We start from the raw sequence: 26864 nt of genomic DNA, 5'->3' as shown, positions 1-26864 counted from the left end.
AGAATAAGAGGTGCTCCAAAGACTGTAGTGCATGAGTCAGTTTGATTGGTAGCAATATTAATAAAGATTTAATTGCATATTAAGGGGCCTATTTAAAAAAAAAAAAAATACACCAGGCTTTGCCATGAAAAAAGGCTTATTTTGTTTGTGTTTTTCTGGTAAAATCTGGCATTTGGACTGCAAAATTCACCATTTATTTTACACAGATTTTTACACTTTTTTTTTTTTTTTTTAAGTTTTACACAGCATAATAAATAGGCCCCATAGTGTTTCTTGATACCCTTACTGATAATTTACTTGAAATTTTTGTTTATCCTTCAGGAACTGGGTTCTGTAAAAGTAAATGTTTGTGAAGAAAAACCGGAAGAAACATCTGATATGTTACTTAGCATAAGCACCATAGCAACTGCAATTGCAAATGCCTCCTGTAGTGCTGACCCTAAACAGTTAGCTGCTATGATAATGGCTCTCTCAAATAAAAATAAGACTAATAAACTACCTCTGGTGTCTTTAGAGCCATCTGTTAATAATCAAATGTTAACTTCCACTGATGAAAAAAGTAATGCTAGTGACAGCATTGATATGGAGCGATATTTAAAAGTAACCAAAGTAAATGGTCGAGAGAGTAACCCTGACCGCCCCTTGAACTCTTTAACAGATTTTTCTTTGGACATGTCTTTGAGGTGTAAACAAACCTTGCTGGACTCTTTCAAAGATCATTCCAACATCACTGATTTGCAGAAACAAGACCTTCGGAGACCAGACTCGGAGAGTCAAGGAAACCAAAGTCTTCAGCCCCTGATGGCAAGTGACAAGGCAAACAATATAAGATCGGAGAGCAGTTCCACATTTACTTCTACATTTGGAACTCTTCATTCAGAATCAAAGATTGAAATGATTAAGCCTAGTCCAATATCTAATTTAAATCAAAATGCATTCAGAGCTAGTGAAAATGGTAGAGAGAACAATGGTAATTCCAGCAAAGACAAAGAAAAAGACGAACCTAATTGCAAGCCTAACATTTTGCAGAGTAAAGAACAAATGCTATTTACAAGTACAATGAAGGAAGGAGGGCAGGTGCCACACCGAATGCAAAAACAAAACGATATAAAATCACTTCCAAACAGCACAAAAATATCAAAGTCACCCAGAAGTTCTGGTTCTTTTTTATCTACTGCAAGATGTCACTCTGGAGCTAAGGAGTCTAAAAAGATTTGTGCGGTGGCATCCCAAAAGCATGTCAGTTTTCAGCCGTCTGACGATGGAAGTGTGAAATCTACAGGTACATTTTTTTTTTTTTTTTTTTTCCCCCCAGGTACTTTAATTGCTAAAACAGCATTGAAGCACCCACCAACAGCAAAATCATGTAGATTTTTTTTTTTTTTTTTTTAATCCAATTAGATGCAAAAGCTTTTCCAGATCATCATGCCCTTCCTGGATTGGAAGATGAGCAGTTCAGTTTCAGACCTTCAACATGCCCTTTAATTCACTCTTCTCCTAGCCAGGACTCTCTAAAGATATCATCTGACCAAAGGTAATGTATACCTGTCTGCTGATTTGTGTTTTCTTTTACTGTAAGTATTAATGCTGAATGCCAACTAACTTTATATATACATCATGGGGGTCATCTAGAAAATTTAGGTGAAACACATTGTAAAGCAAGAGTTTTTTGGAAGCAGAGTTGGTTAACAAGCATAGATGTGCAGTAAGAATCCAATAACATCCAGCTATAGCTGAATAGCACCGTGCTTCTAAAGAGTGGATACTTAGAGACTGGGGTTTCATTTGTGTTTATTTTTATATCTGTAGCTCCTATTTTAAATGTGTTATTCAATTTTTTAAAGCGTTGAAGTATATAAGGTGATATATTTCCCATGCCACTGGTGAACCTTCAATAGAATTGTCATACTTTTATATCTCATGGCTTCTTAATTCCATGCTTATCAGTCATTATGATCTTGTCTAGTAGCATGCCTGTTTTGGTGTGTTTTTTATTTTTTTTTATTTTTAAATCCTTTTTATTTTTTTTCTTTCTTACATTTTAGTTCAAGTCTTTCTCCATGTGCTGCTGGAACTGTTCAGAGAGTTGACAATGTTGCATTGTCTCCAGAGTCTTCATGTCTCAGTCCTAGCTTGAGTAGGCTCACTTACATCTCTGTCACAGAAAACACTGTACAAAATGTAACGGTTAGTCCAGATAACCAGGTGAGGTGTTTCCTAGTAACATTTGTCTTCATAATTTTTTTTTTTTTTTTTTTAGAATTTCAGGGGGACACAGGCACTGGAGCGTCAACATTACCTCCAGGGAGTGTCCTTATGGGAGAATGACGCACATTTTCCCACTGGGGATTTTTATTCTTTATTTTATTTATTGACTTATTTATTTGCTTTCTTTTTATACAGTTCTGGGGTAAGAATTCATATTTGGCCCCAAACTGGAGCCTTAAAAATGGGCATGTGCTCCGTTCCACGGTACATGGGGTATACCGAACTCCTGGGGATCCTGGAATCCTAGGTAGCCTCATGGGGGGGGGGGGCCCTTTTCCTCATTTCCATCCAGAGGTTCTCTCTTCCTTTCTCCCTATCAACAGTCCTGGAGTGCGAAGGGGATTGGGGGAGGGTTGTGTCTTGTGCAGCCACAAGGCTGCGGGGATGCATTCCCTCGGCGCCTGTTCACTGGTGCCTGGGCTGCTTGCTGACCTTTTCAACAAGGCTTTCTTTCCCCACTTGAGCCACTGGGATCTAACCAAAGCAATTCAGATATTACAACAACATGGCTGGATCTTTAACTTCAAAAAATCGTCCCTGACACCCAGTTCAGACAAGGTCCAGACTCTTTTGGTCCGAATCTGGTCCTTAGCCTCCTCCTGAGGGATTCCCTTAGGACTTGCATACTCGATGTTCTTTGTGTTAGACACTGTTCTGTTTACCCAATATCGCACTTGACCACTTCAATGCTCAATCTTCAGCCAGTAGGACCCAGGGATGTCAACTCTGCTTTGGACTCCTCAGGTTCTCTCTCCCGGTCGGCGAGATGCACCCAGCCACCCATAGACGCCAGTCTTTTGGGGCTGGTGTGCAATTTGCCAGGGCTGGACAGCCAAGGGCAGATGGATTCCCTCAGAGACCTCGCTTCCCATCAGTGTTCTGGAGCTCCAAGCTGTCTGTCTGACCCTTCTCCATTGGACAGACCTTCTCAAGAGCAAACCTCTTAGAATTCATACTGACAATGCCATGGCTGTGGCATATGTCAATCACCAGGGTGGCACATGCAGCAGGGGCACCATGCAGGAGATCTCAAAAACTCTCACCTGGCCAGAGGAGCACATGCCCTCTATCTCGGCAGTTCACATCCTGGGGGTAGACAATTGAACGGTGGACTTTCTAGGTAGTGATTAATAAGTTAAGGAGATTTTTCAGACCCATGTCTCCCTCTGGGGGAACCTCATGGCCTCTAGAGCCAACACAGAGCTCCCGTGCTTTATGTCCCAGCCCAAAGATCCAGCAGCAGTAGAGGTAGACACCCTTACAGCCCCCCGGCCCTTCATTTACTTGTTTTCCCCCCCATCCTTTCCGCATCTTCTCACCAGAATCCTCAAGAGGATCAAGTGGGAATGAACATTGCTGATAGCTCCACATTGGCCCAGGAGAGCCTGGTTTGCCGACCTTGTCAACCTTGTAAAAACCGATTCAGTGCATCTCACAAACTGTCCAGATCTGTTAAACTAGGGCCCAGTGTTCAACCCGAATTATCTGATGTTTTTATTGATGGCCTGGCTCTTAAAAGCTGGCCATACACTTTTCCACGGATCAAGGGTACTATATCCAAGGCTTATCATATTGCCAGCAAGCCTTCCCCCCTCAGGGTTACAGCACGCTTAGCCACATCTGTGGCCACTTCCTGGGCAGCAAAGAACTGACTTCCGTGGAGCAGCTTTGCAAGGCAGCCATATGGTCTTTCATTTACACCTTTACTCGCTTTTTATTAAGTGCATGTGACTGCCTTGGCAGAGACAGCTTTTGGCTGCAGTTCAGGTTCAGATGTAACTCCATCTCCTTACTTTTTCTTGGGGACTGCTTTTGAGCCCTCCCGCTTGCATGATAGGGCAGTGTTGTTGCCTAACCGTTCATTTCCAGTTGCCTTCTGATTTTGGTTTTCAGTTTTGGTTATTAACTTATTTTTATGTTTTTGTTAGCAGTGGAAAGGCCTATGCATTGCTTTGGTTTTTCAAAGTCGCGCAAAGTTTTTTTCCTTCTGTAGGCAAATTTGCGGGACTTTGGAAAACCGAAGCAATGCGTAGGCCTTTCCACCGGTGATTCCCTTTATTGCAGATGGAAAGGCTTTTCGGGGAGATTAATCACCCACAGTAGATCTCCTCTGCTACTGCAGGCGCAGTAGCTACCTTCAGTGTTTAACATCCCCAGATTACTTGCTCCTCATATGGTGCTTTACATAAAATACTGTATTAGATTAAATACTGTATGTGGAATCTATCATTAGCAAGTGTTCTGTTTTTGTTTTCTTGTATATTCTTTATTTTCAGTTTTATATGCTAACCGTACATATCAAAGCCCGAGAGAACTTTCTACAGTGGGCATATCGAACACTTTGTGTCAGAGTAAATCGGGCATATTTTACATTTTTTACATCCATACAAAATAAAATAAAGATTTCTGTGTCATTCTGCTTTAGCAAAGCTGTCTAAGTTAGTTTTAGTATTTTATTTATTATTCTTAATTATACTTTAGCAATGGTGTCTCCTATTGCAAGTGTTTATTCTTTTAAACCATATACAGTGGCTTGCAAAAGTATTCGGCCCCCTTGAACTTTGCCACATTTTGTCACATTACAGCCACAAACATGAATCAATTTTATTGGAATTCCACGTGAAAGACCAATACAAAGTGGTGTACACGTGAGAAGTGGAAAGAAAATCATACATGATTCCAAACATTTTTTACAAATAAATAACTGCAAAATGGGGTGTGCGTAATTATTCAGCCCCCTTTGGTCTGAGTGCAGTCAGTTGCCCATAGACATTGCCTGATGAGTGCTAATGACTAAATAGAGTGCACCTGTGTGTAATCTAATGTCAGTACAACTACAGCTGCTCTGTGACGGCCTCAGAGGTTGTCTAAGAGAATATTGGGAGCAACAACACCATGAAGTCCAAAGAACACACCAGACAGGTCAGGGATAAAGTTATTGAGAAATTTAATGCAGGCTTAGGCTACAAAAACATTTCCAAAGCCTTGAACATCCCACGGAGCACTGTTCAAGCGATCATTCAGAAATGGAAGGAGTAAACTCACAAGCCGAACAAGGAGAGCGCTGATCAGAAATGCAGCTAAGAGGCCCATGGTGACTCTGGGGGAGCTGCAGAGATCTACAGCTCAGGTGGGGGAATCTGTCCATAGGACAACTATTAGTCGTGCACTGCACAAAGTTGGCCTTTATGGAAGAGTGGCAAGAAGAAAGCCATTGTTAACAGAAAACCATAAGAAGTCCCGTTTGCAGTTTGCCACAAGCCATGTGGGGGACACAGCAAACATGTGGAAGAAGGTGCTCTGGTCAGATGAGACCAAAATGGAACTTTTTGGCCAAAATGCAAAACGCTATGTGTGGCGGAAAACTAACACTGCACATCACTCTGAACACGTGGTGGTGGCAGCATCATGCTCTGGGGGTGCTTCTCTTTAGCACGGACAGGGAAGCTGGTCAGAGTTGATGGGAAGATGGATGGAGCCAAATACAGGGCAATCTTGGAAGAAAACCTCTTGGAGTCTGCAAAAGACTTGAGACTGGGGCGGAGGTTCACCTTCCAGTAGGACAACGACCCTAAACATAAAGCCAGGGCAACAATGGAATGGTTTAAAACAAAACATATCCTTGTGTTAGAATGGCCCAGTCAACGTCCAGATCTAAATCCAATGGAGAATCTGTGGCAAGATCTGAAAACTGCTGTTCACAAACACTGTCCATCTAATCTGACTGAGCTGGAGCTGTTTTGCAAAGAAGAATGGGCAAGGATTTCAGTCTCTAGATGTGCAAAGCTGGTAGAGACATACCCTAAAAGCCTGGCAGCTGTAATTGCAGCAAAAGGTGCTTCTACAAAGTATTGACTCGGGGCTGAATAATTACGCACACCCCACTTTGCACTTATTTATTTGTAAAAAATGTTTGGAATCATGTATGATTTTCGTTCCACTTCTCACGTGTACACCACTTTGTATTGGTCTTTCACGTGGAATTCCAATAAAATTGATTCATGTTTGTGGCTGTAATGTGACAAAATGTGGCAACGTTCAAGGGGGCCGAATACTTTTGCAAGCCACTGTATAGAATGGATGCATTTTATGACTGGGATTTTGCTTAACTGGCATATTAAACTACAGGTATGGGACCTGTTATTTAGAATGCTCAGGACCTAGGGTTTTCCGGATAAGGGATCTTTTCGTAATTTGGATCTCCATAACTTAGGTCCCCTTTAAATGATTTTTAACAGACTTGTCACCCTAAGAAATAATTACAAATTGTTATCGTTTGTCAAGCAAAATAACCTTCACTTACACTATATAAGTAATATAAATCTGGTTTCCTTCAGTCATCAGGAATTCACAATCACAGCAAGCAGGCAGCCGACATTTTGTGGGCATTGTTATTAAGACAAGCTTTGTTTAACCCCAAAATCTTGTTTTTGTGCCTGAATAGGGGTCCTGATACCTATGTCCATGCACAGGCTTCACAATTAGATGATAAGGAGAGAGGGGGAAAGTGAGTGCTGAATGAAACATTTAAGTAATTGTCTGCCCTGCCTCTATGCTTAAGGTATAGAGGCAGGGCAGGCAATATATGATTGACAGCTGGGATATTTGAATGCCTTTTTATAATGGGTATAGATGTGTTTAATAACTAGGAATTTGGGTTTCATGTTTAATTTGAAAAGGACTTTTATTATACAGCTTTTTATGTCTGGGTGGCAGGTCCCCTTTAAGTATTGAAAAAACCCAATAGGCTTTTGCCTCCAATATGGCTTAATTATATCTTAGTTGGGATCAAGTACAAGGTTCTGATTTATTATTACAGAGAAAAAGGAAATCATTTTCAAAAATTAGAATTATTTTCTTATAATGGAGTCTATGGGAGATGGACTTCCTGTAATTCGGAACTTTCTGGATAATGGGTTTCCAGATAAGGGATGCCATATACCTGTATACCATTTCCTAAATAAAATAAATTAATGGATGTTTTGAAAAATATTGTCATATGGTTTGTTCATATAAGCATTGCCATAAACAAGAAGAATCACTCCAGAACTTGACAGTGCATTTGTTGCCACAATTTTATATCCGTCTACCAGCTTTTGATCTAGTTGCTAATGCTACTTTTATCTTCTCTTTTTGTTTTTGTCCCCCCCCCACCCCCCAACTAACAGCCAGACTTAAAGGAACAGTAACACCAAAAAATGAGAGTATCAAAGCTTTTACAGTATAATGTACTATTGTCCTGCACTGGTGCGTTTGCTTCAGAAACACTACTATAGTTTATATTAACAAAGCTGCTGTGTAGCCATGTGGGCAGCCATTCAAGTGAAAAAAGCACAGGTTACTTAGTAGATAACAGAAAATAACCCCATTATATTCAACAGAGCTTATCTGTTATGTTCTATGTACCCTGTAACTTTTCTCCAGCTTGAATGGCTGCCCCCATGGCTACACAGCAGCTTTGTTTATATACATTTCTGGGGAAAACACCCCAGTTGTACCAGTGCATGGCAACAATACATTATATTGTAATTACTTCATTTTTTGGTGTTACTGTTCCTTTAAGACAGTTCTCAGTCTCCCACAGCCCTGCACATTCCAGCTGCTCTATTGCCTCCTGCTCAATATTTTTACTCTTTAAAAGCATACTGCCATGAGTTTAATACAGCAAAATTTGTGAGAAATTTGATTTTTAATGCTTCATTACTTCTAGGCATAAAAATGAATAATGTATAACAATCATTTATAAATCTTCTGTTGCTATAAAAATAACAATGTAATACAATAACTGTTCAAATTATATTTTCTTTCTTTTTTGTTTTGTTTTGCAGAGCAATAATACCATAGAGCTGAGTACAACAATTGTTCGATCTAGCCCTACCCCTTTAGAAATGCAGAATATTCAAAAGGATAAGTTATCGTGGCAGCAACAAAAATGCAAAGTTTTAGGGGAGAGCCCACAAAAACAAAAGAATCAATCTGGATTGTTTTCCACTGACTCAAAGTTTAATGGCAAAACTGAAAACCCTTTAAAACAAGATACAAGATTAGAATCTGCGGGTCATATTGTAACTTATGACAGGATGAGTGCTGTTAATTCTGGCTTGCCAAGTGATCCCTCAAACTATTTCTCTGCTGCTCCTATCCAACCAGATTCTCTCACCATGCTGCCTGGTAGTATGCTTAGTAACTATTCAGTTGTGCAAAGCCTTTCTAATAAACAATTTGCACCTGTATCTGGTTTCAAGCCTGTGGCTCCATCCACTGAAGTGCAGAAGTTGCCAACTGCAGTACCAGGACTTCTCAATGGACAGCTGATTTCTACTGCGCAGATAGCTCCACAGTACCTGGAAAGTGTAACAGGTGTCAGAAATGCAGCTATTCCACAATACAGACTTGGATCCTCAGCAGTGTATGGCCATCATATAGGATATCCTAGCTCTGCAGGGCAAGCCTTACAGTTGCAGAATGCAGTTTCAGGAATTCCACTGAACACAAATACTGGTCCTGGGTTACTAGGTACTCTCCCAGTGGCTAATCATCAGACATCAATCGGTCAAAAAGTAGTAATTCCATCAGAGTTGTATCCTCTGGCATCTGTTGGCACAAATGATATTCCTCAGTGGAATGCTAGAATGTCATCTGATTTTGGTAAGTTTAGCAAATGTTACTTATTGTGGTGATCCTCTTCAAACATTCTTATAGGCTCAATATCTGTTAAGCTAAGGATTAAAGTGTGAACTGGGTTGACCCCCAAAACGAGCAGGCTGTGGTCTGGGGAAAAAAATTCCTGTCATGAGCCCTCAAGTTGGGTAGATCTATCATAGAAGAACAAAAGTGCTATTTTGTGGTATTGATAGTGGTAAGACAGAAAATTAAGGGATAACACAGATTTTAATGGCCGGAGTAAACAAAGGACAGATAGTAACCACATCGGTGTGCGTGATAGCCTAATGCCATTCTTGTCACTGCCTACAATAAGGGTAGTGATAAGCCATATTGCTGTGTATTTTTTGTTTTTTTTTTTACCCAAGTGTCTTTCCACTAGTGGAGCCATTACCCTTTGTTACAAAGCCTTTTTTCTTTTAATAGGAAAGCTGAGGCTAAACCTTGTGTCCCCCCTAAGGGCTCTGGCACACGGGGAGATTAGTCGCCCGCGGCAAAACTCCCTGTTCGCGGGCGACTAATCTCCCCGAGTTGCCTACCCCTGCCATCCCACCGGCGAACATGTAAGTCGCCGGCGGGATGGCAGATGCAGCGGCGCGATTTTGCCGCAGGCGACTAATCTCCCCGTGTGCCAGAGCCCTAATACATTTTTCAGGAGACTGAGAACTGTTTAAAACTAGTTGCCCGTACAGGCACTGTGAAAATCTGAGGTTTGACTGTATTATTGATATGATAGAAGGCAGAGTTGGTAGGAGTTTTGCCTAATTTTAGTGTAATCGGTAACCTAGGTGTAAACTTACCCTTTAAACAAAGGTGATCTGGCCTAAAGTGAATGGTTTTATATTGTTTCTTTGTAAACTGTTAAACCGAGTTAAATATTTAACTCTGCAGAAAAAAGAACCTGTTGGTCCAGCATATCCAACTACTATTTACCTGTAATATTTGTCTTTATTTGCTATTATAATTTGTGTTGTGTTTGCATTTTTTTTAATAGGGCAAGTACTTGTGCCTTCAGAGTTAACATTCCCCAGTGCTTGTTGTGTAGGGATTGCAGCTCAAGCATCTTTAAATATTTTTAATCCAAACGAAAGATGGTTACAAGTTAATATTGGAATACTCAGTGTTGCTGTTAATGGTGAAAAAGTAAGTATCCTTTTCCTATATATATATATATATATATATATATATATAAATTTGTTTTAATGGATATACTGAGCCCAGTTAGCATTGTAGACGTCTATCTTAAACTCTGGAAGTTATGATCTGCTGAAGGCAATGAGCCAAACAACAATATAGCTTTTGAAATTCTATTCTCAAGAATAGCATAAATTTTAAAATAAGCCATAGTTATGTTACACTAGTTTTTCAGTTTTCAAAAAACTAGTTTTGTTTTTTTTTTTTTCTCTGTGCAGTGACACTTAAAGCTGAAGTAATAGCTATGCTATTTATGCTTGAATATTTGGTCACTTGTGGCATAGGCTAAATGCTGTCGCAACAACCAATTTTTAATAGTTTAGCAAGTGTTGCATGTTCCAAATGCTGCTTTTATTTGATTTGATTAGTTGATTATGATCTCTTAATGCTTTTTTCAGGTTGACATTGCAGCCTATCAGTGCCTGGTTTTTAAAAATAAAACAATTATTGGTCCAAGAGCAGCTGAAGACTTAAAAATCCTCTTCTTGCCTCAAAGGGCTGGGCTTTTTCAATGTGTGCTAAGTGTGTCTTCTTGGCCAGTGTCTGCTGATGCAGAGACAATAAGAAGATCTGAAGCTGTAGCTGCCAAAGTTTTCCTGACTGCAGTTTCTGAAAACCCTTACATTGAGGTAGATCTAATTCTTGTGACTTTCAAAAGCAAGTTGTGTTTTATAATGAAACCTTGACATTACAAAAGAGTCCCGTAACACTGTACCAGGATCATATATAAAAGGCAGTTTTTATTTTAATTTAAATTGCATGCCAGTCATTATTGCAAAAACATTAAAACTTTAAAAACTACTCCCCACCGCTCAATATTCTGCAAATCACACCATATTCATTGGCTCAGAATGAGCCATAAATGCTCATCCGCTGACACCTGGGTGTATACAAATAACCAACTGAGCATACAATATACCAAAGGCACAACAGATACCAAAGTGCAAATATACTTATCAGTAAAGCAGATGTCAAATATTGCCCAAGCAGTATTCAAAGCAAAATGGAGGATTTGTCACTCCATGCATATCGCCGGCTTAACTAGCTTCGTCAGGACTAAAGTGGCAACTGATCATGTCCACCTTAAATAGCATCATAGGAGAGGTATATATCTTATATCACATACTCCAAAAATACAACGCTTGCGAATACGCACAAATGCCCGCTTGTCCAACATCAAAAATAAAGCCAATGTGTCAGTCACCAAAGGAGTCCCTTCATAAATAAGTCACTTGTTTCATCCCATTAGATTTATTTTCCCAAGTAGAAATTCAGACCTCCCCCCCCCCCCAACACCAAAATTAACTTTTTCTAGACCCAAGACCTTCATACAAGCCGAATCAGGACTTTCCAAAAAATGAGAAGCTACAGAGGCCAACAGTATTTCTGCCATTTTTCTTTTTTTAATCCCGGAAGCATTTTTCTGAATATGCAACTTCAGGGGTTGTATTGTCTTCCTCCACATTTTTTTGAAGGAGCAAGTAATCAAGTACACCACTGCTAGTGTTTTACAGTTTATAAACGGTCTTAGCTTAAATTCCCTTGTGTGTGTACTATCCCACGCTGATTTAGACATATCAACTAGTGGGCAAATATTACATGAACCACATCTAAACAAGCTCATTAGTTTATAACTGCAGCCATGTTTTTTTGGGGGCAACATAGTGACTTGACATTAATAAATCTCCCAAACTTTTTGTTTCTAGTAAAGGTTGTCTAGGTAAAATCTTCACTAGCCCTGGTTCATTTTGTAACACCTACCACTGCTTGGTAAGGATCTTACAAAGATTATCCCACTTATCACAAAATGTTGTTGCTCGTGTAAACCGATTCTGGAGCTTACAATCCAGTATAGATCTTTTCCTTGTAGATGTAAGAAACAATTGTCTCTGGTTATGAAGCACTCAAGACATGCCTTTTTAAAGTATAGGAACCTTGATATCCCCTCAAGTCTTTGGCCCTTTGCCAGAAAAGATGTTGGTCAGAACAGTTTTTTCAGACCCTCAGGAACTGACCCACTGGAATACTGGGGGGTGTGTGTGATTTTTTTCCTGTATATAAAGTAAACAACGCAAGTTTGACGTTTTAACTGTTCTCATTAAGACACGGTGCAAAATCCCTGCACAAATCCAGAGGCCCTCGCCATATGGCAAAACGTCATCTATACAGCGTAGCCATAATGTCATGTGTGCAGAGTATTCAGCCAACTCCTCACAAAATGCCATTTCTCTCTCCCTTACCCAAAGAAAAGGTTGGCAAAAGATGGTGCACACCAGTCACTTATAGTGGTCCCTGATACCTGTAAATAGAACTGCCTGTTAAACAAAAAATAATTGTGTTGAAGTAAAAGCTGTAAAATTAAAATCATAAAGGATAAAATTGATTGGGCCCATCTACAAAAAATATTTGCCCGTAACCCCACATCATGTGGAATATTAAAATATAAAGATTCAACATCACATGACAAAAGGCAGTCATCTGTTATATTCCATCAAGCTTAATTCCTAACTGCAGACAAATGGTTGTATAAAAAAATCAAAGGTACATGCGTTCACATTATCCCCCAATGTCACTGTAGGCCTTCTAGGAGGACAAAACAAATCCTTGTGTACTTTCAGTAGCAAAAAGAAAGTAGGAATAACTGGAAAAGGGACCAAAACAAAATCCAATTCCCTCTTGTTAGTTAATCCTTTTTTTTTTCCATGCATCCTGCAACAGCCGGTCTAAAAGACCTTTGAATGTCCTCATTGGGTCTGCTTTTTTATAGATTTTATCATTGTTTAGCTGCCCCGTGCTTCTTTCTCATACATCTCAAAGCAATACCACAACATTTCTGCCTTTGTCAGCCTCTTTTATGACAACATCTGACATTTCTTTCAATTTCCGAATTGCCTTCGGCTCCATAGCATTAAGATTTTTTTTAAGCCCCTCCTACAGTGGTGTGAAAAACTATTTGCCCCCTTCCTGATTTCTTATTCTTTTGCATGTTTGTCACACAAAATGTTTCTGATCATCAAACACATTTAACTATTAGTCAAAGATAACACAAGTAAACACAAAATGCAGTTTTTAAATGAGGGTTTTTATTATTTAGGGAGAAAAAAATCCAAACCTACATGGCCCTGTGTGAAAAAGTAATTGCCCCCTGAACCTAATAACTGGTTGGGCCACCCTAAGCAGCAATAACTGCAATCAAGCGTTTGCGATAACTTGCAACGAGTCTTTTACAGCGCTCTGGAGGAATTTTGGCCCACTCATCTTTGCAGAATTGTTGTAATTCAGCTTTATTCGAGGGTTTTCTAGCATGAACCGCCTTTTTAAGGTCATGCCACAACATCTCAATAGGATACAGGTCAGGACTTTGACTAGGCCACTCCAAAGTCTTCATTTTGTTTTTCTTCAGCCATTCAGAGGTGGATTTGCTGGTGTGTTTTGGGTCATTGTCCTGCTGCAGCACCCAAGATCGCTTCAGCTTGAGTTGACGAACAGATGGCCGGACATTCTCCTTCAGGATTTTTTGGTAGACAGTAGAATTCATGGTTCCATCTATCACAGCAAGCCTTCCAGGTCCTGAAGCAGCAAAACAACCCCAGACCATCACACTACCACCACCATATTTTACTGTTGGTATGATGTTCTTTTTCTGAAATGCTGTGTTACTTTTACGCCAGATGTAACGGGACACGCACCTTCCAAAAAGTTCAACTTTTGTCTCGTCGGTCCACAAGATATTTTCCCAAAAGTCTTGGCAATCATTGAGATGTTTTTTAGCAAAATTGAGACGAGCCATAATGTTCTTTTTGCTTAAAAGTGGTTTGCGCCTTGGAAATCTGCCATGCAGGCCGTTTTTGCCCAGTCTCTTTCTTATGGTGGAGTCGTGAACACTGACCTTAATTGAGGCAAGTGAGGCCTGCAGTTCTTTAGATGTTGTCCTGGGGTCTTTTGTGGCCTCTCGGATGAGTTGTCTCTGCGCTCTTGGGGTAATTTTGGTCGGCCGGCCACTCCTGGGAAGGTTCACCACTGTTCCACGTTTTTGCCATTTGTGGATAATGGCTCTCACTGTGGTTCGCTGGAGTCCCAAAGCTTTAGAAATGGCTTTATAACCTTTACCAGACTGATAGATCTCAATTACTTTTGTTCTCATTTGTTCCTGAATTTCTTTGGATCTTGGCATGATGTCTAGCTTTTGAGGTACTTAAGGGATTTCTTGATTGAAACAGGTGTGGCAGTAATCAGGCCTGGGGGTGACTACACAAATTGATATTGAAATTGAAAATTGAAATTGATAAACCACAGTTAAGTTATTTTTTAACAAGGGGGCAATCACTTTTTCACACAGGGCCATGTAGATTTGGAGTTTTTTTTCTCCCTTAATAACGTAAACCTTCATTTAAAAACTGCATTTTGTGTTCAATTATGTTATCTTTGACTAATAGTTAACGGTTTTTGATGAGCAGAAACATTTAAGTGTGACAAACATGCAAAAGAATAAGAAATCAGGAAGGGGGCAAATAGTTTTTCACACCACTGTATTTAGAGCAAGACTCTCCACCTTGTGTTTACAAGATCAAAAAAATTAACATGTAAGGAGGTGTTAAAAGGTGGAGTAAAAGTCGACTGACTTCTAAATCTAGTTCTCCTCTTATACACAGTGTGTGCCTGTGTTCACTGAATGGTATTGGATATATCCAGAACTGCTTCAGTATTCTCTTCTTCCCGTAAAGGAGAGCAGGTTTACTTACCTCTGAATTTGTGGTTCGGGAATCTTCGCCACACTTTGTGCAGCTACATCAGGCTTTAATTTGTGAGGATTACTCTGATTCATCAAAATTCACTTTTTTTTTTAATTTTTGCAGCAAATGAACACAGGTAGCAACCTTTGTTGGCGCACACATTTTCGCTGAAGCCACTTCTTTGGCAGGAAAATTCACTAACTTATTAATGCTTATGTCACTTACTAATTAGTTGGGTATATAAAGGACACGTGATTTTTTTTTTTTTTTTTTTTTTGTGATGCTGCTGAACTTGGTTGAAGTGGCCATTTATTTTGCAAAATGTCCAAGGAACTAAGATGACTGAGAATCCTCTACTGTCCTGGGTCAACATTTTCCTGGTTAGGCACTGGTGATTCTGCTCTATGCTGCACAAAATGTGGTGGTGTGTTTTTTTTTATTCCAATGAACTATTTAATGGTAAATATATTTTAGAAATTATGTACACATTATTGGATAGTGTTGTGAAGTGCGAGGAGATTTAGAAAAAAAAAAACATGTTTTGAACACAAAAATCATTTAAACACTCTTGTCAGCTGCAGTAAGAACAGTCAGACGGTCAACTCTATGCCTGAGATCAGTCAATGGGCAGGTAAAGGCATCAAAATATTGCAGGATATTGTGAAAGATGGGGAACGGAACTAAAACAATTTGGTACCCTTAAAGAGGAATTTGAGCTCCCCCCCTGCCATGTATTTCCGCTACCTACAACTCAGGCATGCCTTCTACGCCCAGTTTCCTATTAGACCTATACAGGTGAAGGATACCTCGCTTGAAAAATACATGCATAGACCAGACTTGAGAAAAGCTATGTCATGGTTTTACAACCTATTATGGCAATCTACCCCGAACCCACTGGCCAAGACCAAGGCTAAATGGCAGAGCGATATACCAGATTTGGATGACGAAATGTGGGATGATGCCCTTGACCAGATTCCCGAAATAACAATGTCAGAGACAGGTTTATCCAAATTAAGTTTATTAATCGCGCTTATTTGACACCCCACAGACTAGCAAAGATATACCCTCAAACGTCAGACCTATGCCCCAAATGTAGCACAGCAATAGGCTCCTTTCTCCATGTATTTTGGGAATGCCCAGCCATTCAACAATTATGGTCAGCAGTGCTGAAATACATCAATGAAACATTGGCTTTCCCCAGCATACGCTCCCCAAAGCTATGTTTATTGGGGGTGCTAGAAGACCTGGGGTTATCGCCATACCAACGTTTGTGCTATTTGCAACTGCTATTTTATGTTAAAAAAGCAATTTTGCTAAATTGGAAATCGACTACTGCCCCCTCACTTACCTTTTGGAAAAATTTAATCGACGACGTGCTACCTAAGCAAAAACTAGTCTGTATCTCTAGAGGCTGCCCAACCAAGTTCAATGCAGTGTGGGACACCTGGTTAAATGCACAATCTGTATAACTCTGCCAGGCTCGCCAAAGCTCTTTATACTCTCTCCTTCTTTCCTCTTTTCTTCTTTCCTTCTAATTTTTTTTTTTTTTTTTTTCTATTGTTTAAAAATGTTAAAACCTTAAATAAAAACTTATAAAAAAAAGAACAGTCAGACGGTGAAAAAAAACAGTGTTGTTGTTGCAACATAGGGGTTGAAATTTCTGAGTGTATTAATACCTGGGCAAACAGTATAGATATGTTAAGCACGTTTTAATGAACCACAAACATTTAACATGTTAAGATATTATTTATAATCATTGTACATTTCCTACATGCTGACTGCTATCCTCCTACAGTCATTGATAATATAGGAGGTAAAAAAAAAAAATTCAAATGTTTTACATTTACAACTTATATAACATACCAATAAATGTGAAAAAATACATGGAGTTTTGACACTGGAAATATTTGTGTTGGAATGCAGGATTTCATATCACTTACAGTCACTTTGCAGCTTTAGCTTCATCAATTTGCAAGTCGAAACCAGGTGAAATAGACTTGTTTGGTTTGTTTTTTTTTCCAGGTTGAAACCGGGAAAACTGGATGTTTAGATTTTGGAGATGTAGCAATTGGAAGCTGGAAAACTCTGCCTTTAAAGATTATAAACAGAACACATGCCACATTGCCTGTTAGACTTATTATTAGTGCTGTAAGTATTAAGAGCCTTTTTCAACTGACTATTTTGTAGACTGTGACTTAGCCTGCTTTCTAATATAAATTGTCTCAAATTGAGGTCAAAAGACACATACCTCACATTCAGTCTTTTCTCCAAGTGAAGCCATCCTTACTGTTCGAAGGTTAAACTTCAACCACTTCAGGAAGAGCATTTCACAACCTCACATTGAGCATCAGGCTGGGGCAGTAGTGGCCCATTGGGGCTGCAACATGAAGGGGCCCCCCCCCCGGCATGCACACACATGCTTCTTTGCAACTTCTTCACTCCTGACTGTAATGCTCTAATGTGGTGGTGCAGGCAGCTGAGTGGGCTGGGTAGGCAGGGGCCCATGATGGCCCACTGGATTTTTTTCTGGTGTCCTGCTGGCCTAGTCTAACCATGCTCACATATATCCCTGTAAAAACCCATTTGAAGAATTTTTTTCAGTATCAAGGCATGCTCCTTATCTGGCTTCTTCCCACCTGCTATCCTGTTTGCTTAAATTCTTATATTTATTATTCAGAAATATATTAATTGGTTTATCTACTACCATTCTAAAGATAAAGAATCTGGATCTGCCAAAATGATAAATTGTTTCTTTAAGAGCTGTGACACGCGGGGAGATGAGTCGCTGTGCGACAAATCTTCCTTGTCGCGGGCAACTAATCTCCCTGAAATGCCATCCCACCAGCTAGAATGTAAATCGCCAGTGGGATGGCATTGGCGGCGCTGTGATTTGCTGAAGTCGCTGAAGTTTCCTCTCAAGGCGACTTCGGCGACCTAAAGAATGTTTCCAGTTGTTCAAAAGTGTCTAGTTATGAACTAGGTATATAATCTTCATATCTCCCCTTGTTTATGTTTATAATCTCCCATTTTCACTCCTTTTCTAAAAAGTTTTTCTTATAAGATTTCTTTAGGTTTTCTTGTGTTAACCTCTAATAATTTAAGTAGCCTTTCACAGTATTTGGGCTTTTAAAGTTGCATTGTAAAATGTGTTATAATTTAACTTTTGTGGGGTCAAATGCTGGTAACTGAATATTTCTCTACAGTATTGTTTTCTATTTTTCCATTAAGATTCCATTGTATACACCAGCTCCCTCTTCCTGCCATCCAATATAATATCAATGTCAGTAAAGTGTACCAGCGGGGAAAACCCAATTTTAGAAGCTTATCAAATGCATAAAGTAGTAAGGCATAAGACTGTATCTTAAGTATGGTATGGCTTTTTGGTGAAATGCTTTTTTTCCTATTTGTGAATTTAAAAATTAGACTTTCATTGCCTCTTAGTTATGTTTTTAATATATAATGGCAGTTATTTGTTATATTAGAATGCTACTGCCTGGCGCTGCTTCACATTTGCAAAAGATCCTGCAAGTCTTACAGCTGAGTATTCACATGTGGACATAATGGCTAAGATGTCTTCTCCTTCGGTCATCAGTCACGTGATGCATGCAAGCTATGATGGCCAGGTTAGTACTTGCCTTTTATCCATGTGGGTGAGCATTTGTGGGTGAGCATTTGGGGAACAGTGATCACAACATGGTCTCCTTTGAGATAATGCTGCAGAGACAGCGCTATAAGGGAGTAACTAAAACACTCAATTTTAGACGTGCAGACTTTGCCAGTATAAGGGCATCTCTGCAATGTGTCAACTGGGAAAGGCTTTTCATGGGGTTAGACACAGAAGGAAAATGGAACATCTTTAAAACATTGCTTTGTAGGTATACACAACAGTATATCCCCCTTGTAAGCAAGGAGAGGCATCGCAAAGCAAAACCTTTATGGCTGAATAAAAGTGTTATTGTCGAGGTTGGTAAGAAAAAACGTGCTTTTAGGGCATTCAAGTTAGCTGGGACAGCGGAAACTTTCATCAGGTACAAGGAAGCAAATAAAGCATGCAAAAAAGCTATCAGGCAAGCTAAAATAGAGATGGAAAGGGATATTGCAGCTAGGAGTAAAAAGAATCCAAAATTATTTTTTAATTATGTGAATAGTAAAAAAATGAAGCAAGAAGGGGTGGGAACTTTATTATCACGGGGGGGTACGTTGGTTGATGAAAACGGGGAAAAAGCTGAAATTTTGAACTCTTATTTTTCATCTGTCTATACATCTGAGGAGCCAGATAATGAAGGCTTCCCTTGTAATATGCCCAGTTCTAGTAATTTAGCTACTGACACATGGGTCACTCGGGAGGAAATTCAAAAGAGACTTGAACATGTAAAGGTAAACAAAGGTCCAGGGCCGGATGGGATTCATCCCAGGGTATTAAATGAGCTGAGCGCTGTGATTGCCAAACCTCTTCACTTAATTTTTCAGGATTCATTGAGGTCTGGCATGGTGCCAAGAGACTGGCGGATTGCTAATGTGGTGCCGTTATTTAAAAAGGGATCCCGTTCTCAGCCTGAAAACTATAGGCCTGTTAGTCTGACATCAGTAGTAGGAAAACATTTGGAAGGGGTAATAAGGGATAGGGTACTTGAATACATTGCAGTTCACAATACTATTAGTTTGTGCCAGCATGGTTTTATGCGTAACAGATCTTGCCAGACTAATTTAGTTGCCTTTTATGAGGAGGTGAGTAGGAACCTTGATGCTGGAATGGCAGTTGATGTCATCTACTTGGACTTTGCTAAAGCGTTTGATACAGTACCTCACAGAAGGTTAATGATCAAATTAAGGAATATTGGCCTAGAACATAATATTTGTAATTGGATAGAGAACTGGCTGAAGGATAGAGTACAAAGAGTGGTGGTAAATGGAACATTTTCTAATTGGACCAGTGTGGTTAGTGGAGTACCGCAGGGGTCAGTCCTTGGGCCTTTGCTGTTTAACTTGTTTATTAATGACCTGGAGGTGGGCATAGACAGTATTGTTTCTATTTTTGCTGATAACACTAAATTGTGCAAAACTATAAGTTCCATGCAGGATGCTGCCGCTTTGCAGAGCGATTTGACAAAATTAGATAACTGGGCAGCAAACTGGAAAATGAGGTTCAATGTTGATAAGTGCAAAGTTATGCATTTTGGTAGGAATAATATAAACGCGAACTATCTACTGAATGGTAGTGTGTTGGGGGTATCCTTAATGGAGAAGGATCTAGGGGTTTTTGTTGATAACAAGTTGTCTAATTCCAGGCAGTGTCATTCTGTGGCTACTAAAGCAAATAAAGTGCTGTCTTGTATAAAAAAGGGCATTGACTCAAGGGATGAGAACATAATTTTGCCCCTTTATAGGTCCCTGGTGAGGCCTCACCTTGAGTATGCAGTGCAGTTTTGGGCTCCAGTCCTTAAGAAGGATATTAATGAGCTGGAGAGAGTGCAGAGACGTGCAACTAAACTGGTTAAGGGGATGGAAGATTTAAACTATGAGGTGAGACTGTCGAGGTTGGGGTTGTTTTCTCTGGAAAAGAGGCGCTTGCGAGGGGACATGATTACTCTGTACAAGTACATTAGGGGGGATTATAGGCAGTTGGGGGATGTTCTTTTTTCCCATAAAAACAATCAACGCACCAGAGGTCACCCCTTTAGATTAGAGGAAAGGAGTTTCCATTTGAAGCAGCGTAGGTGGTTTTTCACGGTGAGGGCAGTGAGGTTATGGAATGCCCTTCCTAGTGATGTGGTAATGGCAGATCCTGTTAATGCCTTTAAGAGGGGCCTGGATGAGTTCTTGATCAATCAGAATATCCAAGGCTATTGTGATACTAATATCTACAGTTAGTACTAGTGGTTGTATTTATAGTTTATGTATGTGAGTGTATAGATTGGTAGGTGTGGGTTAGGTGTGCTGGGTTTACTTGGATGGGTTGAACTTGATGGACACAGGTCTTTTTTCAACCCTATGTAACTATGTAACTATGTGCTTGTCTGTAGCTTTATTAAGCAGTGTATCACCCTAATAGGCTCATTATCCAATTTAAAGCAACCATTACAGTGGAGTGCAAGCAACATAATTAATTTTTTAATGTCTCTCATGGTACCCAATTATATCTGCTGGCATATGCATCCCATGTGCATTGACACCTGAGGCATATAACACACTGGTGCTCTTACTTCACCAACACAGACATGTCATACTGGAACCCTGGCACGGTTGCCACAAGCTGGGACTAGTGATGTACTATATAATTTAAAGGACAAGGAAAGATAGAATCACTGGGGTGCTGAGGTGCAAAGTTGCTTTCCTCTCAGAACCACAGATTCTGTACTACAAAAAACAAGCAGAAGTAAGTGACCAATCGGGGGACTCTTAAGAACTCTATCAGTTTGTAACTTGTTAGGCAACCCCCACTGTGATTTTTAATTTTTACCTCTGAGCCCTGTTTTATTGTAGTTAGTGCCACCATCTTACTTATAGTCTCTTTGGGTGTTGATGGTCTTGTGCATTGCTTAGGCTGTACTGGGGAGCCAGATGTGTAGACCAGTACCTGCAATTGAGATTTAAGTATGCTTTCCCCTACTTAATCCCTACCAGTTAAGCACAGCGTATAGCTGCAGGCACCCATGGGTGGAACTCAGCTGTGCCCTTGATTTTAGGTTACTTGACATACCTTTTTAACTTTAGCTTGTATTGAAGGCTAAGTCTTAACATTCGGTTATGAGGACTAATATACCAGAGGGTGGTGCAATGGTGTATTTCTTGATCACTTTTTTTTCTTTTTTTCCTTATTTTGATCATGCACACCCGTGCAGACTTATTCTGTGTTTCCTTTCATATTGATTTTATTTACAAATATTCTTTGCCTATCTTTTGATTACTTTTTTTTTTTTTGTCTCCTCAGGATCCAGAACCTCTTATTATCTGGGTTGTTTTTCATGCACCACAAACTTTTTCTTCTGCAGGTAACATTAAATGCGTTTTGGTTTTGCTTGTGTGCCCTTAACTTTATTGTAACCATAGTAGGGTGACCAAATCACTTGTAACCATAGTTGGGTGACCAGATCACTTGCAAATTCGGGGACATGTGTAATAAATTAATGTTGCAGTCAGCACTGATTACATTTAAACTAGGAATGCACCCAACCCACTTTTTTGGGTTCGGCCAAACCGACGAAACCAACCAAGCAGGATTCGGCCGAATCCCGAACCGAATCCAAATTGGCATATGCTGATTATGATCAGAACGGGATAAAAATCGGCGCATGCGGCAACATTTTTTTTCCACTGCCCAGTTAACTATTTCCGAATTCTAATTAGCATATGCTAATTTATGCTAATTCAGATTCAGATCAACCCGAACCGAATCCGGGAATTCGGTGCATCCCTAATTTAAACTATCAGTTCAGCCCTGCCAGCTGAATATTTTTTTGACATGTTCTTGAATTTTCAAGTGATGAGGTCACCCTTTCAGGAGGGTTGGGTGTGGCCCATTGTGTGTAAATGTATTTTCTGTAAATCTGCTACAACGAAGGACTATGACAATTTAGAACTTGACAAACTGTCCAAACTTGGATCGTGGTGGTTTTATTTCTATGGAAAGTCTCTATCGATACAGTTTGTATATATCATTTTTCCAGGTCTCTCAAGTATAATTTCAAAACCTTGTATGTACCAGTTGTACGTGTGTATGCAGTTTTATATATTTGGGGACTTTATATACAGTCTGGAACCAGGGATAAATCTTTGACCTATCTAGCATTTTAATGTTGAAACATGAGTTTTATTATACAGGTTTTATGGATTTAGGGTTTTTTTTTTTTTTTCTGTACATTTTAATCTGTATGCTAGTATCCGTTAAGATATTGATCACTAATGGACTCTTTTGACCCATTATTAAAGGTACTCTTGGTCCAGCAGAGGAATTTATGGCAAGAGTTGATGTGGAAGTTGACAGCCCAGGTCCTGCATGCATATTAAAAAGTGTTCCACTGCGTGCACGAGCAGGGTGTGCCAGGATTCATGCTCCCAAGGACTTGCAGGTTTAAAAGAAAAATAAAATAAAAAAAAATAAATTATATATATATATATATATATATATATATATATATATATATATATATATTTATTTATTTTTACTGGCTATGATAATACATGATTCTGTTGATATTTTGTAATATTTTCCTATTTTTTTGTTTCTTCAGACCATTCAGTTGTTTAGTAGTGTGGGCTCAACAGCGAAACAACTACTACCTTTAAAGAATGCAGGCAATATTGCAGTTCACTTAAAAATCAGGGTATGTATTATTTTAATGGCATTTCTAGAATGGATTCCTGCTTACTAATCACTGGAGGCTATGGGCTACTACCCAGGTGCAAATTTGCCCAGTTTTGATAAATGAGTCCTACTGCATTCAGTTGTTGCCAGAGACTCTTAAAAAGCTTTGAACCCTTTGCCTGTCAGTGACTTAGGGCCTACTGTAAGTCTTGGGCCCTATAAAAACATGGCAAAAAGTCTTCTGTTTGCTGGCAAGGAAATGAATAATGCAGGGCAGAATGCTTAAAAGCAAAAACCCATGCATTCAAAATGCTCTTCCTTCACTGATGTAACCTAGCATGTGAGTACACAAACCAAAGGGCAGCCCTTAGTACCTAAAATGGCATTTATTTAACCATTGGAACATACTACTAGAAAAGTATATATTTTTGAAAATGGTTTATTGAGATGAAGCAGTGCTTTTTTTTTTTTTTTTTTTTCCCTACTTTAAGTCGTCTAATTCGAACAGCAGTTTTTCTGTGGATCCTGAGGAATTGTTTCTCATGCCTGGAGAAGAACAAGTAATGACCATAAATTTCACTCCACAAATCTCTAACTCTGAAAAGAGGTATTTCAATTTCTTTGTGCTTCAGTTTATTAATTATATATATATATATATATATATATATATATATATATATATATATATATAATTATGTATGTATGTATGTCATCTTTACAGTATTCTGAAAATAACTGTGCAGCCATCCGGCCCACAGTATGAAGTAACAGTGATAGGGGAAACTGAGAAAATGAACTCCAGAAATCCACCTCCCTTAACATCTGCTGATGTGCCACCAATTCTTTCCAATAAGCAGTTTGTGGCTTGGGGAGGAGTGTCTCTAGGAAGAGCAGTGTAAGTATTGCAGCATGTTACCATTTTTAGGCATAAATAAGTTAAATATATTTGTTGCAGTTCTACTCCACATCCTTATTGATACAAAAGCATGTATAACACACTTTTGCATCCATATATAATGACCGATTACTCTGTGTTTTGCATGTTTTTTCCCCCTTTAGGCTTGAAGACCTTTTGACTCTTACGCAAAGTATTATGTTTACACAAAAATGTATACATATATATATATATATATATATATATATATATATATATTTTTTTCTTTGCCAGACAGCAGAAGTTAATTCTAAGGAACACCTCAACTTCCTCAAGTCAGTATTTGCGCCTCTTAATCAGAGGACAAGATCAAGACTGCTTTCAGGTTGGCACCTTGTTGCAACTTTTTATCTGTGCCTGTGGTAGATGTTCATGCTGCTAGCTAATTTTTTATAGAACATTATTGGCTGCTAGAGCTTAAGTGACCCGTAAGACCAAAACAGTGTTGTTTTTTAATCTTTTAATGATAACTAACACTAGTAGTTATAGATGCTTTGCTTCAGTAGGACTGCTATGGTTTTATATAAATAAGCTGCTGTTCAGCCATGGGAGCAGCCACGGCTCAGAGCACAGTGATAAGTGGTTGCCATTAACTTCAACTTCATTCTGCCCTGGCTTTAGTAGGAGTTTATCCACCATGAGCAGTCTGCTGGTGGAAAAAACGTGCATTATACACCTATGATCAGCATGTTTACCTAGCAGACAATAGAAGCTGTGTAGAATGCAATTGTTTATGTTCTTACCCAGAATGTTAGGGTCAAATAACATTTATGGATCTCTACATAACTGGATAGTAAAATCTTTCCATGTGTTTATTTTTTTCCCAAAAAAAAGTCCAACGTAAATATTGTAGATGCCAGATGAACAAACTTTTTTTTTTTTTTTTTGATTGATGATTATGAAACCCTACATTTTCAAAGTGGCTAGGGAGGAACAAAGCCTGGTATCTTCCTACCTGATCTGTCAGTGTGACCTTCTACATCCCCTGAACCAAAAAAGGAACTGGTATGAAAAATGATACTAGCAAAAATACAAAACAGGTCTACATAACAAATGTAGGCTTGTTGCATTTTCATGCGTCCCTTGTCACGTTATAGGGCTTTACCTCATGCAAAATTCTACAAGTGGCCATTTCTCTTACAGGTGTCTGTGGGACACAGGGACCATAGTAGCTACCAGCAGGAGGCAGGACACTAGAAGAGGAAGAAGAGAACTAACCCCTCCTCCCTGCTGCTCTACCCTCCGGCACTTCCTGCCTTCGTCAGTTTTTTCTTTTCTAGTGTCCCACAAGGAGACAGGATCATTCTACTCTCAAGTCCAATTTTTCTTCGGCCAGATCCAATCTGGCAACCGGGGTCGTCCTAGAGGTCTCCAACAGGAGCTACTCTAATCAGGCTTCCCCCTGCGTGGGAAAAAGTGAGGACGCTGGGGCACGTGAGTTACAAGCCCTGCAGACACCCTGCCTCTGAACACAGAGTGCAGAAGCTGCCCAGCGCTTCCCAGTGCCATGCCTCCCTGTTTGGCATTAAACTTGCCTCTAGCATAGCAGCCTTGCTCCCTGCAGGCTATTCAGCCCAAACCCCCCCCCCCCTCTCTCTCTCTCACTCTGCCTTCTTGCCAGCCTCCAGGCCTGTTCCCTGCAAGCTTCCTTAGCTCCCCTTGCTCAGCCCAGCCTGCCTACACTGCTTCTGTTCTCAGCCCTTACCTTCTCCGTTCCCTGGGGCTTCCATGCGATCTCTGCTGTAGCCTTATCTCCATGCGTTCCGATGCGTTCCACCGATGTGTTCCACCGATGCGTTCCACTTCCTGCTCGGCGAGTGACGTCAGCGGTCTTCGCGCCACTCTTTGCGCGCTTCTGCCTCACTTCTGCGCTCCTCCTTATCCGGATCGCACGGCAACTCCGCTCTCCATCCTGAACTCCTCAAGAACAAGGAATTCTCGGGCAGAGGCGCTGGCAAAGTGGGCTCACAGGGATCACGGTCCATTTTTCTTGCTTTCTTGCAGGGGGTTGGCGCTGGCTAGAGGGAGAACAGGCAGTAAGGGTGTGGGGCGCTCATTGGGGACTGCATGAATGTGTTTTTTTCCTTATATCTCTGTACTGCTTCTATACTTCTAAGCACTTACAGCACCTCTCTCCCAGAGCACATTACTAGATCTGTGTACCAGCACTACACTATCTTGGCTGTTATTGGCATGTACTGACACTGTGTACTAGCCCTCCACTGGCACTGTACTAGCCCTGTACTAACACTGGGTACTAGCTCTCCACTGGCACTGTACTAGCTCTGTACTAACACTGTGTACTAGCTCCGTACCAGCACGACCCATACACGGGTTGTTATTACCTCTTTGTACTGCTCTGCATTAACATTCTCTTGTTCCTGCACTAACTCCTTCCAGTACTATGGCAGAGGGCACTTCAGGGGGCCCCTTTCCCAGGGGGGCTTCCAACTCCTCCAAGGTAAAATTCCTCGCCTGCGCCAGGTGCTGCAAACGCCTACCATCCGGCAGAAAAGAACCACTATGTTCCTCCTGCTCCAAGGCCGCGGCTGAAACTGTTTCCCAGGCCCAGGACCCTACTCCACCGGTCCAAGCTGCCGAACCTGCGGATGTGCCCTCCCTCGCAGATGCACACACAGCACAGATTACAACCGCAGCTCCCAGCCAGGATCCACCATCCTGGGCAGTTTCCTTATCTACGGGTATCCCCAAGCTGGCCGCATGTTTGGATAAACTCCTGGACAAGCTGGATCGGGAAGACTCAGAC

The 26864-nt window shown here is 40.2% G+C and overlaps 1 protein-coding gene across 6 annotated transcripts in view; it reads left to right on the top strand.

Moving 5' to 3' along the window:
* cep192 (centrosomal protein 192kDa) overlaps positions 1–26864 on the top strand; it is an 84390-nt gene that overhangs the window by 37252 nt on the left and 20274 nt on the right. For 5 of the 6 annotated variants that reach the window (XM_012965372.3, XM_004915255.4, XM_018095033.2 and 2 more), the window contains exons 19-32: positions 322–1282; positions 1402–1534; positions 2046–2205; positions 8097–8916; positions 9926–10074; positions 10524–10754; positions 16881–17006; positions 18341–18481; positions 21790–21850; positions 22788–22927; positions 23090–23182; positions 23655–23770; positions 23885–24058; positions 24332–24422. In XM_012965372.3, the coding sequence (XP_012820826.2) occupies positions 322–1282; positions 1402–1534; positions 2046–2205; positions 8097–8916; positions 9926–10074; positions 10524–10754; positions 16881–17006; positions 18341–18481; positions 21790–21850; positions 22788–22927; positions 23090–23182; positions 23655–23770; positions 23885–24058; positions 24332–24422 (3396 nt within the window). The remainder of the gene's footprint in view (positions 1–321; positions 1283–1401; positions 1535–2045; positions 2206–8096; positions 8917–9925; positions 10075–10523; positions 10755–16880; positions 17007–18340; positions 18482–21789; positions 21851–22787; positions 22928–23089; positions 23183–23654; positions 23771–23884; positions 24059–24331; positions 24423–26864) is intronic. The other variant, XM_031903899.1, reaches the window with a different exon arrangement.

The sequence above is a fragment of the Xenopus tropicalis genome, chromosome 6 (assembly GCF_000004195.4).
Source record: "Xenopus tropicalis strain Nigerian chromosome 6, UCB_Xtro_10.0, whole genome shotgun sequence".
Taxonomy (NCBI): domain Eukaryota; kingdom Metazoa; phylum Chordata; class Amphibia; order Anura; family Pipidae; genus Xenopus; species Xenopus tropicalis.
The sequence above is the reverse complement of the archived record's forward strand: the minus strand, read 5'-3'. Positions and strand labels throughout refer to the sequence as shown.